The sequence below is a fragment of the Kogia breviceps genome, chromosome 12 (genome assembly GCF_026419965.1).
Source record: "Kogia breviceps isolate mKogBre1 chromosome 12, mKogBre1 haplotype 1, whole genome shotgun sequence".
Taxonomy (NCBI): Eukaryota; Metazoa; Chordata; class Mammalia; order Artiodactyla; family Physeteridae; genus Kogia; species Kogia breviceps.
In genome coordinates this window covers 32,081,380-32,093,674 of record NC_081321.1, presented here as the reverse complement: position 1 = coordinate 32,093,674, position 12,295 = coordinate 32,081,380, and the positions used below count along the sequence as shown (strand labels likewise).

Sequence of the window (12,295 nt, the reverse complement as noted above, 5' to 3'; positions counted from 1 at the left end):
ATTCCTAGCACTGTGGCAGCCATCTTGCAACCACAGAGAGCCTTAGATGAGCCTTAGAATGTACCTGATTCTGAGACCTCCCAAGTAGAGAAAGCTGGGGAGCGGGGAGGGGAAACTTGTCCTTGATTATATGTTTGAGACACTGATTTCACGAAAGACATAAGGCCTACCTATCTCTCGAGCAATTTTGAGTTGAGAGTTTGTTACTGACAGCTGAAAATATTCTAATAGATACGAACGCTCTGTCCAGCTATTTAAATTTTTCTTTAACTGAAAGTAATGAATCCTTTTTTCCCTTGATCTCCTATTATATTAACAATAACTTTGGGCAACACCAACAACAATCTGCTATCTCTATTTCTGTATCAGGCTGGTATGGGTTGTAGATACTTAGACAATTATGCCAAGTGGTTCTCTGACAAATTTATTATCTGATCTCAGCTGGATTCTCAGTTTTGCTTGATAATTTTTAAAAAATCTATATACACCTGGATGTCTAATAGATGTAACATGAGCTAGCATGTCAAAATTTGAACTCCTAATTATTTTCTCCAGTGATCTATTTTCAGTAGATGATTCTGTTAAGTAGATATTCTGTTGGCCATGTAAGTAGATGATTCCATTGGTTAATCTAAATTCCTAAGAGTTATGCCAATTCCTTTTTCACACCCCTTATCATCAGAAAATATTATTAGGTCTTCTTCCAAATAAATCCTGACTATAACTATTTCTCACCTCTTCTACTGTGACCACACTAGTCAAAGCTGACTTCATCTCTTACTTGGACTGTCACCTTTTGGCTGCTATTTCCTGCCCTCCTTATTTTCTGACATTTACAGAGATTTTCCCCACAATTCACAAGATTTCTACTTCCTTCCAAAGAATAGCAAACATACAACTTGTATAATATAAATATAAATATAATATAAATCTGATCACATAAGTCCACATTTTAAAATACTTCAACAGTTTCTTGTCACATTTAGAGTAAATTCCAAAGTCCTTAACCTTGTTATGATTCAGGTCCTATCTACCTCTCCAGACTCGTGTGCCCACTCTCCCCATGGCTTTCTCGGCCCCACTCACACTGGTCTCCTTGCTGGAACATTGAACATTCAAACCTACTCCTTGCTTGGGGCTTTTTAATGTTCTTGTGGAAATACTTTTCTTTCCAGATAACTGCATGGACAATTTCCTCACTTCATTTGATTTTCTTTTCCACTGTTACCCCGTCAGAGCAGGCTTTTCCTGACACTCTTATTGAAAAACATGTTTTGAAAGGATACATGTACCCTAATGTCCATTGCAGCACTGTTTACAATAGCCAAGACATGGAAGCAACCTAAATGTCCATCAACAGATGAATGGGTAAAGAAGATGTGGTACATATATACCATGGAATATTACTCAATCATTAAAAAGAAGGAAATAATGCCATTTGCAGCAACCTGGATGGACCTGGAGATTATCATAATAAATGAAGTAAGTCAGACAGAGAAAGACAAATATCATATGATATAATTTATATGCAGAATCTAAAAAAATATGATACAAATGAGCTTATTTACAAAACAGGAACAGACTCACAAACTTAGAGAATGAATTTATGATTACCGGGGGGAAAGGCAGAAGGGAAAGAGAGACTGGGAGTTTGGGATTGACATGTACACACTGCTATGTTTAAAATAAAATGCCTTTCCATGGGAAAAAAAAGAAAAAGAAAACATAGGCTCTAGCCCTCTTCCATCTCTCTTTACCCACCTGCCTCTCCTTTATTTTCTTCATACATTATCTCTATCTGACAAAATGTTATATATCAATACATTGATTTTACCTCCTCCCTATAGTATGTAAGTTCTGTGTGGTTTGCTTAGAGAAATATGACTTTCACCCACACTATTTTATGGAGGTTTTTCACTTGAAATTACCAATGATTTTATTATGGGCAGAATTTTACCCCTGAAAATTCATATGTTGAAGCCCTAATCCTTAGTACCTCATAATGTGACTGTATTGGGAGACAGAGTCTTTGAAGAGGTAATTAAGTTAAAATAGGTTATTGGGGTGGGCTCTAGTCCAATATGATTGGTGTTCTTATAAGAAGGGGAAATTAGGACACAGACCTACACAGAGGGAAGAACGTGTGAGGACAGAGGGAGAAAATGGCCATCTACAAGCCAAAAAAAGAGAGACCTCTAAAGAAGCCAAACATGCCAACTCCTTCATCTCAGACTTCTAGTCTTCAGAATTGAAAGAAAATACATTTCTGTTGTTTAAACCAGTCTGTGATACTTTGTTATGGCAGGCCTAGCCAACTAATACAGATCTATAAAATACCAAATTCAATAGTCTTTCTCCACTCTTCAATTTCATCAAACCCCTTTGTAGTGTTACAACCTTGAAATAAATTATGTAAATTAGTATTTTTAAAAATACTATTTAAAATCAACAGAAAACACCTGTATACTTATCAGCAGGCAAACAAATATTGATAACATTGTTAACATCCTATAAGCCTCTTCCTGATAGCCCCTCACAACACTGTGCTGAATTTTGTGTTAATCATTCTCTTTTGGGGGAAGTTTTACAGGTCATATATGTACCTCTTTAAAGGTTGCTTTATTATATTCTTTTTGAACTTCATATAAATAAACTTACATTGTATCTATTATTCTATTACTTCTTGTTTATGTGCATTAAATATTTGAGAATTTTTATAACTATTCATTACTTTGCTTAAAAATAAAACATATCAATCGAGTGTCAATAACATTTGAATACAAGTTTGAAAAATATTGGCTACAAATATGGCATGAAAATGTTAAAAATCTTGCTTTATAAATTGGTCATAAAAATTTAAAGAAAGTTATTAATAGTAAAGAAAAAAATATAAACAGAACTTCATAGAACTGAAACTAAGTAGCTATTAAACATATTAATATATTCACCTCAATCGTAATTAAATAATAAAAATTATGAGGTAATATCTTTGCTTAATTAATGAAAATTTTTTGAATAGCAAAATGCTAGTAAAAAAAAAAAAGACTTGTTTAATGATGAAATGTGGGCATCACTATTTGGATAGCAATGTGGCAGCTGTCAAGTGTTTGCCAAGTCTTTGAAAGGTCCTGCCCTTTAATCCTGCATTTCCACTTGTAGGAATCTTTTCTAAGAAAAACTGGGAAATTCAGAAAAAAGGTCTGTATACAATAATATCCATTATGATGTTATAATAATACTGAAAAAGGAAATATGGCGAGTGACCAAATATAGTAGCCACATTGTTATCTGTGAGTCCTAGTGATCAGGTGATATTAATCATTATTTTCCATATCTTGGCCAAATCTCCCTTTTAGATATTCTCATGATATAGCTTTAATATCTGCAGCTTCTCTTATCCTATAATTTTAATGGTGCTTCTAATAATATGAATTTCTATATCATGAAGTCAAGTTTAGAAGTTAAAACATATTTATTTTCTCTCTTTTATTCAATTTAACTTTCCCTAAAAATCCGTATTTAGCTTGGGTCTTCTTGTTAGTTTCGATGTAAACCTACTTATTTTTGGAGAAGGACGTATTGTTCCTGGAATTTCAGCACCATTCTTCTTGCTCCCTATGATCTCCTGACTATCTCTGGGGTAAAAATGTGAAAACAATATTTCCTAGATTCTCTTGCCACTGAGAGGCACTAGGGGGGTGAACTGGAAGGTCACAGAAAAGCAGAAGCCACTGCTGCTCCGGCTGTGGTGGGCAGGACTGTGGGCCTCAGCTGATATCAAAGGCCACTGCCTTTGGGGTTCATCTGTGGATCCCCTACTTTGGGACTGCAAGCAGACAGAACACCAGTGGGGGTTCCTTTCAACTACTTTGCTTTTCTAAAAGCCGGCAGACATTCATTCTCACAGTTCTTATAAAAGGTTTTCTTTTTTAAGACTCGAATGTTTGATTAAATTATCCAGAGAGGTTTCATTTTTCCTGAAAGCTGCACCATCTTTCACTGACAGAAGAGAGAGAGAGGAAAGAATTTCATAGTATATGTGGGTCGATCCTGATTTTATTGGAAACTAGTTCAATTATTATAGAATTGATCAGAGATCTGTAATCTGTTGATGAAAGCTATTGATAGTCTAAGGGCTGCTTATAAAATGGGTGAATTCCCTCCTCATCACCAACAGTGTTTAAGCTGATGTTGAGAGAGCATAAGTCATCAATGTCCTTCAGAGAATTCCAGCCCTTGGGAAGGAGTTGAACAAGATGGTCTAGACATTTTCCTCCAGCAAGCCTATGAATACTTTTATAATATTTTTATCTCTAACTTTTATATTCCACCTGAAAATTTTTACAAGAAACATTCTAAATTGTATATTTTTACCCTCTGAATAGTATATAATATCTTCCTTAGTCATTTACCCTCAAAAAGATCTTGTAATTTGCTTTGCTTTGCAGAGCAAGAAAAAATTAAACTATCCTACATATTGATTCTTTCTGAAGAAAAATCTGCTTGTGCTGATTGGGTTTCAGACTTTCTCTTTCTCACCAGCCCCACCAATTCCCCTTTTGTTCCACTCCAATTTATTTTCTGCACTATAGCGAAACTGATCTTAAATCAGATTGCATCACTCATCTCCTAAAGGCTCCTCAATATTTTCCCATTGAACATAGAATAAGGTACAAACTTCTGACAAAAGCCTTTAATGACGGGATGAGGGAGAGAATTAAAATGAGAGAGAAGGGTATGAGATGAGTCTAAGATAGAATCAAGGCTGTTCATGGCTTTGCCCCTCTCATTTCTCCAACTCATCACACACCTCTACGTAATGGTCACACTGGTCTCCTTGAACATGTCAGGCTCCTTCCCTGTACCTGGGACTCTTAGCCCCACTTGAGTGGTCTGGCTAGTTCAGTTCCTTTTCTTTAGGCTTCAGCCCAAACATTTCCTACTTAAGGGAGGCTTGAACTGATCATCTCATTTAAATCAGTTTTACCTCTTTTATTCTCTATATTAGCCACTTATATTTTCCTGATAATCCTTAATAAAGCTAAGTATAAATAAACTTTATTATTTGGTATTAGTTCTTTATTTTCCTGATATCTACTAGTTTTCTTATTTTTAAAAATTGATTTACAATGTTGTGTTAGCTTCTGGTGTACGGCAAAGTAATTAAGTTTTATATATCTATAGTTTTATATTTTTTTCCATTATAGTTTATTACAAGAGACTGAATATAGTTCCCTGTGCTATACAGTAGTTACTTGCTGTTTATCTATTTTATATAGAGTACTGTGTATCTGTTAATCTGAAACTCCTAATTTATCCCTCCCTGTCCTTTCCCCTTTAGTAACCATAAGTTTGTTTTCTATGTCTGTGAGTCTTTTTCTGTTTTGTAAATAAGTTCATTTGTATCATATTTTAGATTCCACATATAAATGATATCGTATGATATTTGTCTTTCTCTATCTGACTTAGTTCACTTAGTATGAAAATTTCTACGTCTATCCATGTTGCTGCATGTAAGCTTCAGAAGGGCTTGCCAATTATTGTAACCAGTAACCTAGCAGAATGCCTGACATATTGTAGGTGTTCAGTAGATGTTTATTGAATTAATCAATTTCCTGGAGAGCAAAAGTATTATACAAATATGGAATATTTTAAGAGTAAGGTTTATTTATCAGAGGAAAAAACTATTTGCACATTGTAACACTAAAGTATAGCTTCAGAGACTAAGACCAAATTTTATAAACCAAAATTATTTTGGTAGTAAGTAAATCTTGGAGTATTATTTTTAATTTTCCCTTCTATTATTATTATTATTATTATTTTCTGCGGTACGCGGGCCTCTCACTGTTGTGGCCTCTCCCGTTGCGGAGCACAGGCTCCGGATGTGCAGGCTCAGCGGCCATGGCTCGCGGGCCCAGCCGCTCCGCGGCACGTGGGATCCTCCCGGACCGGGGCACGAACCCGTGTCCCCTGCATCGGCAGGCGGACCCTCAACCACTGCGCCACCAGGGAAGCCCTTCCCTTCTATTTTTATAATGTATTCCACTGATTACTTTTCCTATCAAATTATGGCTGAATCTAAGTAAATGGACAAATTATGTTGGGACTGTTGTGTGAATTTACTAGTAGCTAAAAAAAGCATTGGGGAAGATTCCGGAGAACCCGAGTTAATTTAGACACAGGGATGCCATCCATGGCCTGACAAAGTGGCAAAATCCGCTTCTAGAACTACTGCTCAAAGCTTCTGAAGGGTAAGTAAACCTCTGAGAACTCCCTTTGCTGGGAGTTCCTAGCCTTGTTCATCAACTGCTGAAACAACCCTAAGTCATTCATAGAGCTACATTAACAATAATCAAGGCAGTGAGTCACTCTTCTAAGTCAAATTTAGAAATGCGAAAAAATATTAGTTTGTTCAGATAACTTCTTGTCCTTTTTCATGTTTTTTGTAAAACGAGGAATGCCAAGTACTGCTTTACAATTGGAAAGGTTTTAAGTGTGTAGTCAGGACTGAATGGTAATAAAAGGAATTTATATTTTAGAGGTAATTTTAAATGTAAGCTACTTGTCAGCCTAGAAATACATAGGTTGAATTCGCCCTCTTCAACTCTTGAATCCCGCACAACATGTAGCAAAGTAAAACAAAATATTTGGTAATTTCAAAATAGTTAGGGTGATAGCATTTCCTGAATGATAATATCTGATTGTGTCATAATCACAAATACAAGACTTTAAAGTTATGATGATGGACCTATAAGAATGGCATGCAACTGTAACATTATTGTCATATAATACACCATTCCAAAATTTTAGGTTAGTAGTTAATTTATTTATGGAAATCTATTTCTCCAAATGATACAGGACTTTTACAAAGTCACAGATTTGGGGATCACTTAATTATATAGCAACCTGTCATTACAGAAGGCAGGATAAAGTAAACCTAAGACCACCATGCATATTACCCTCTCCTCCTATATACAGGCTATTGTACAAAATGAGATGCTCAAACTATTTTTGGTTTTTGAAAATGCTTACCAAGGATATTTTGCAAAATTGCTGACATTAATTCTTTATGAATTTTAATTTCATAAAGCATGAATTAAATCTAAACATTCCGACTATCCTCTCGTTCCTTTTATACTACACTACTTACATGGGTAATGGAGAAGGGAGCATGTGAGTAATGGAATCAAACATCTAAAGGTTCCACCTAAAGGCTGGTTTCCTAGCCCTTTGTCTTCTGCTACTGGGAAGAAAGGACAAAGTGAAAAAAAAATCTGTTTTTCATCAGTGTTGAAGTCAGTGGCTTTGGTTATATATATAGTTTAACTTAATAGCTTGGAGTTACCAAAAATAGTAGGTTAAATGTTTAGATTACTTCATCTATGGTGACATCAGGATAAATTACAGATTTATTCGAAGACATGAAGTCAACAAAATAAATATATAGTACCTTTAAATCAAGTGGAAAAGATGCCTTGTTCTTTTAGAACCTACCCTAGACTTTGCCACTACCCTCTTTCCAGTCCAGACCACCATCATCTTAATCCTTCTATGCCAATAACCTTGTAATTCATCTCCTTATATCTTTCTCCCCTACTATATATATTTTCTATAATCACGAAAGTGACTTTTCAAGTGCAAATATATGATATTACTCCCACCTTAAAGATTTCAAATGACTACTTTTTGCCCTCAGGAAGAAGTCCAGACTCTAAAATGTCCTTGAAAGTCTTCATTTGACTAAGATAGCTATAGTGTGTTTAAAGCTAAAAGAAAAATAAAAGCTCAAAATATGCACATTCACACATTAGTAATGAAATACATGCTTCTCTGTGGACATTTATTTATGACCAGAGATCCTTGTTAATCTATATTCTAACATTTATAAGTGAATATGTCATAAGCTAAATTAATCTGTTAAAATTTATATTTAGAATTATAGTTATCTTCACCAGACTCTTAATTTAACTCACAATGATCTATAAAAACAAAAGATTCTTAAGAGACAACATAGAATGTATTAGACATAGTATGTTTGTGACGAAACATTTACAGTATTATGTTTGCCTCACTGTGAACTATAAACATCTGATAGGGAACAATTTATTAAGACAGCAGCTGACAGTGTTCAGGTCAGAGATAAGTGGAGTTACAGATTACCATGTCTAATAAATTTTTAAGAATATCTCTAATACTAAGTCTTAATCTTTGTAAGAATCAAACTTGTGGATGAGTATGTCATAACGTAAATCACGAACCCAATGGGAAACCATATCAACATTCTAGACATCTAAATTATAGTTTAAGTTGCCAAATTATTCTTACTCTATACAGAAATCATGAATTCATTCAAGAATTATTTGTTAGAGCCCTGTTATGTGCCAGATATGTCCTCTGAGTGCTGGGGATTCAAGGGCTGAACAAGGCAGGCAAGAACTTGCTCCCTTAGAGCTTCCATTCAAATAAAGATAAAGATAGACAATAAACAGTATAAATTAATAAGGTAATTCTAAATAGCTATAAATATTATGAATAAATTTAAAAAGTGACATGATATGACAAAACATTGGAGTAGAGGGCTATCTTACATTGATGGCTGTATAATAATTCTTCATTGAGAAGGTGACATCTGAGCAGAAACAAAAATGACAAGAATGACCTGCTGTCCCGAGATCCAGAGAATCCCAGGCAGCAGCAAGAAAAAGTACAGGTGGTTAAAGGTAATACGAATAACGTTGGTATGTTCAAGAAGCAAAAACAGGTCAACGGACCAAGGGTGAAATCAATTAACTGAGGGGAGAGAGTTTGGTAGGGCCAGATTATAAAGGTAGGTGGGGAGGAATTTAGATTTCATTTTATAGGATATCTTTCTAAGAGGAGAGTTATATGATTTGACATGTTTGAAAGGATCAGTCTGGCTGCTGCATAGGGAATGGACTATAGGAAGTCAAAACTGGAAGCCTAAAAAATTTTTAGAATTGTAATAGAGCCAGAGAGGAATGATTGTGATGTGGACTTGAAGGCATGTGGAAATATACAAACGGTAGCACATTTTAAGTATGTAAACTATGCCTCACATATTTTAGGCATTTAATGTATATTTGTTGAATGAATGAATGAATGAATGAATTGACAGCATAATGTATATAAATATGAAAATGTAGCAGTGTATTATATTCATGGCTATGTATTTCAGGCATGAAAACCGAAACAAAGGAAAGTACTGGGAGTCTTTTAAACTTATGAGAAAGCCTAAAATTTTAATTTCTATTTAAATGCTTTTCTCACTACAAATAATTTAAACAGTTTGAAAATAAATCCAAACTTAAATGAGAAAATTCTAGCATGGTGCTATTCACCAAACATCTGACATTTCCTAATGTTAATTCTACAGTGTTTTTTTTTTTTTTTGTACAGTTATGGTCAGATTGAGATAAATAATAGAAATTCTTCATTAATAAGAATATTTTCCATTACTTAGAAAAAAAAGAGGAAACTATGTTTGAGGTTTCTAAAAAATCATACTCTGTGTCTTCTGCACATGGGCTATTACACTGGGCGATTAGACTATAAACTTGGTGTGCTGCAGCCGGCCCCTACTACTTTCCAAAAGGCAACCATTACATTTTAAGGAAGTTTATGAGTAAGTTGTTGAAAACAGTTATTAAAATTGAAATTATATAAACTTATTAGTTAAATGAAAAAGTTTAAAACAAAGGAGGTAGTAAATATTCAGTCTCTTCACTTCCTAATTATTGACTACATTTTAATTGTCATCAATGCTCTTGAGGTTATGCCTATTGCGTCTGTATGGTGACAATCCTATCACAGTGTGCTCCTAACCACCTCTTTCCAACTCCATTTTTAGTGACATCATGTGGGAAGCTTGAAATCGGACATGACGAAATATTTACGTCACAAAAATTGGCAAACGCTATAAACCAGGGCTTCCTCCCACCTAGGAGAGCCAATTGTTTAACGTTTCCCAGCACACCACTAGTTATAACTGTACTAATGCTACTGTCACTGCTACAGCATCTATCCCTGCTACCAACGTCTATAGCCTAAATGCCAGAAACTACGTTCTGCTTTGCATTAGGAATGAATCAAGGGTAAAAATGAAGAGAGCAACAGTGTGACACAGCTGGCTTTTAGACAGAGAAGGTCAGTGTTCAAAAGTACTTTACTTAGTCCGTTTGCATTTTACCACCCTCTAAATAATGTCCATACTTGCCTCTCATTTCCTTTTGTGAAACAGCCCTGCTAAGTGAAAAACTATTGAAGCTGTGTGTTATCAAAGTTCAAAATTTAGAAAAAGTTTCAAAAATAGAAAGATGCCATTTTCTCCTATTAAAATAGTGATGATTTAAAAGAAGAAGACTAATGTTGGAGTGGTGCAACATTAGTGCTCATACACAATGATAATAGGAATATAAGTTGATAAATATTTTAAAATAAATTTTGAAATATAGAAGTAAAACTCTTTAACTTATTGTTTAAATTTAGCCTGCAGAAAGATTATTTAAATTTAACCTGCAGAAATATTTATAAAAATGCACTCAAAATGATGTTATTTATGATAGGAAAAACTGAAATGGGTAGATAACTTTTGTACATTTGTTTGAGAGAATATTATATATAATTTTAAATAAAATGCATAAAGTTTTCAATGACATGGGGATGTTCATAAAACATAATTGATAAAATTTGGATATGACACGATATATTCAATAGAAATCAACACATGAAATTATATATGTATATAAGGTAACTAAAAGTAAATTCCACTGAACATTAGTTAAGCAGTTAGAGTGTTTGGAATATGACTATTTTCTTTTCCTTTCATAGTTTTGTAATTTTCTAAAAAGACATAATAATGTTTAAACTAAAAGTGTTTTCAATGTAAATAATTTGAATTTATAAGAAAACCTAAAATTTCCATTTGTATTTACATGCTCACTACAAAAATTTAAATAATTTGCAAATAAATCCAAACATATTTTTTAAAAGTCTAGAATGGTACTATTCACCTAACATCTGACATTTCCTAATGTTAATTCAACAGTCTCTTTGCATAACCATGATTGGACAAAAAACACAGGAATTGTTTTAAAGAATTTTTATTTTAGGTTCATATGTAACATATTCATCTATTTAGCTATAAATCACCAAATTTTCTTCTAAATCAATTATTGCCATCTTTGCTTTAGCATCTTCTAGCACTTCAAAGTCTCATAAAATTCTCAATTTTAATTCAGTATAATTAAACTATACCATGTATATAGGGTGAGAGAAAATATCAAAATTTTTAAAATTAGTAGAGTTCTACAGGAAGAAATAACTGCCTTAAATATTTATTTCAAATTAACCAATGCTGTGAGAAATAATTAGAGTCTGCAGAAAAGGAATAGCTATACTGAGACAAATAGACATACTGGTAAAGGAAGGAACTATCATCTACTGTCTTTCTATCTTATTATATTAATATATGTAAGATAAAGAAAAGGGGGTGAGAAGAATACTGATAGTTGTCCAGTGAATTTCCTTTTGATATAAGAGAAGTTTGGATATTATTATCTAATGATCTAGTATTATGTACCATTTTAATGCATTATGGTATTTTAATTGTGCTTTGCTGTCCAGATAATAACCAATAAGTATCTGATATGTTGCAAATGTACTTTTGTGACTCATAAAGGGAGAAATTTCAAGTTTCAGGGCATCCTTACCATTTCAAATCTACTTACAAATGATACTGATATTAGTGTGAATATCAGTCCCACATTTACCCTTGAGAAGCCATATGGGCCTAGAACTTATGAGTACTTAATTAGAACGTGCCTTAAATGATTGGCTTACCTGAAATTTTGACTTGAGACACCACTCCATCTCCTCCATCACTGTGTGCACGAACCTCTACAACATATTCTCCATCCCTGGGGATTGGGACTTCTATGGAGTGTTTATGAGTTGAATACAGCTTGCCATCATGCTGGCCATCAGGTCTATAGAGTACCTTTAAAAGTTTCAAAATATGTATATTTAATAAATTGGCAATAAGGAGCCAATGCCCTAACATTAAAACCAGAATAAAAACACTTATACTTTTATTAATTAAAAAAAAATTTTAGGGAGCTCTGTGTAATACTAGCTGGAAAAGTCATGTTATTTTTAATTCAGAGAAATTGATTTCATCTATTTTTAGGGTGATCCAAGAGGATGCATCTTAAGCATCTAAATTTTATTTTTTGAAATTACCAAAATAGAGAGAAAGGTAAAAAATGAGGGCTCTTTC

General features: G+C 33.8%; 1 protein-coding gene across 6 annotated transcripts in view; it reads right to left on the bottom strand.

The window, feature by feature from the left end:
• The window catches only part of CNTN1 (contactin 1), a 353,678-nt gene that overhangs the window by 25,290 nt on the left and 316,093 nt on the right, over positions 1-12,295 (bottom strand). For all 6 annotated transcript variants that reach the window (XM_059080718.2, XM_067009071.1, XM_067009074.1 and 3 more), the window contains one exon: positions 11,860-12,016. In XM_059080718.2, the coding sequence (XP_058936701.1) occupies positions 11,860-12,016 (157 nt within the window). The remainder of the gene's footprint in view (positions 1-11,859; positions 12,017-12,295) is intronic.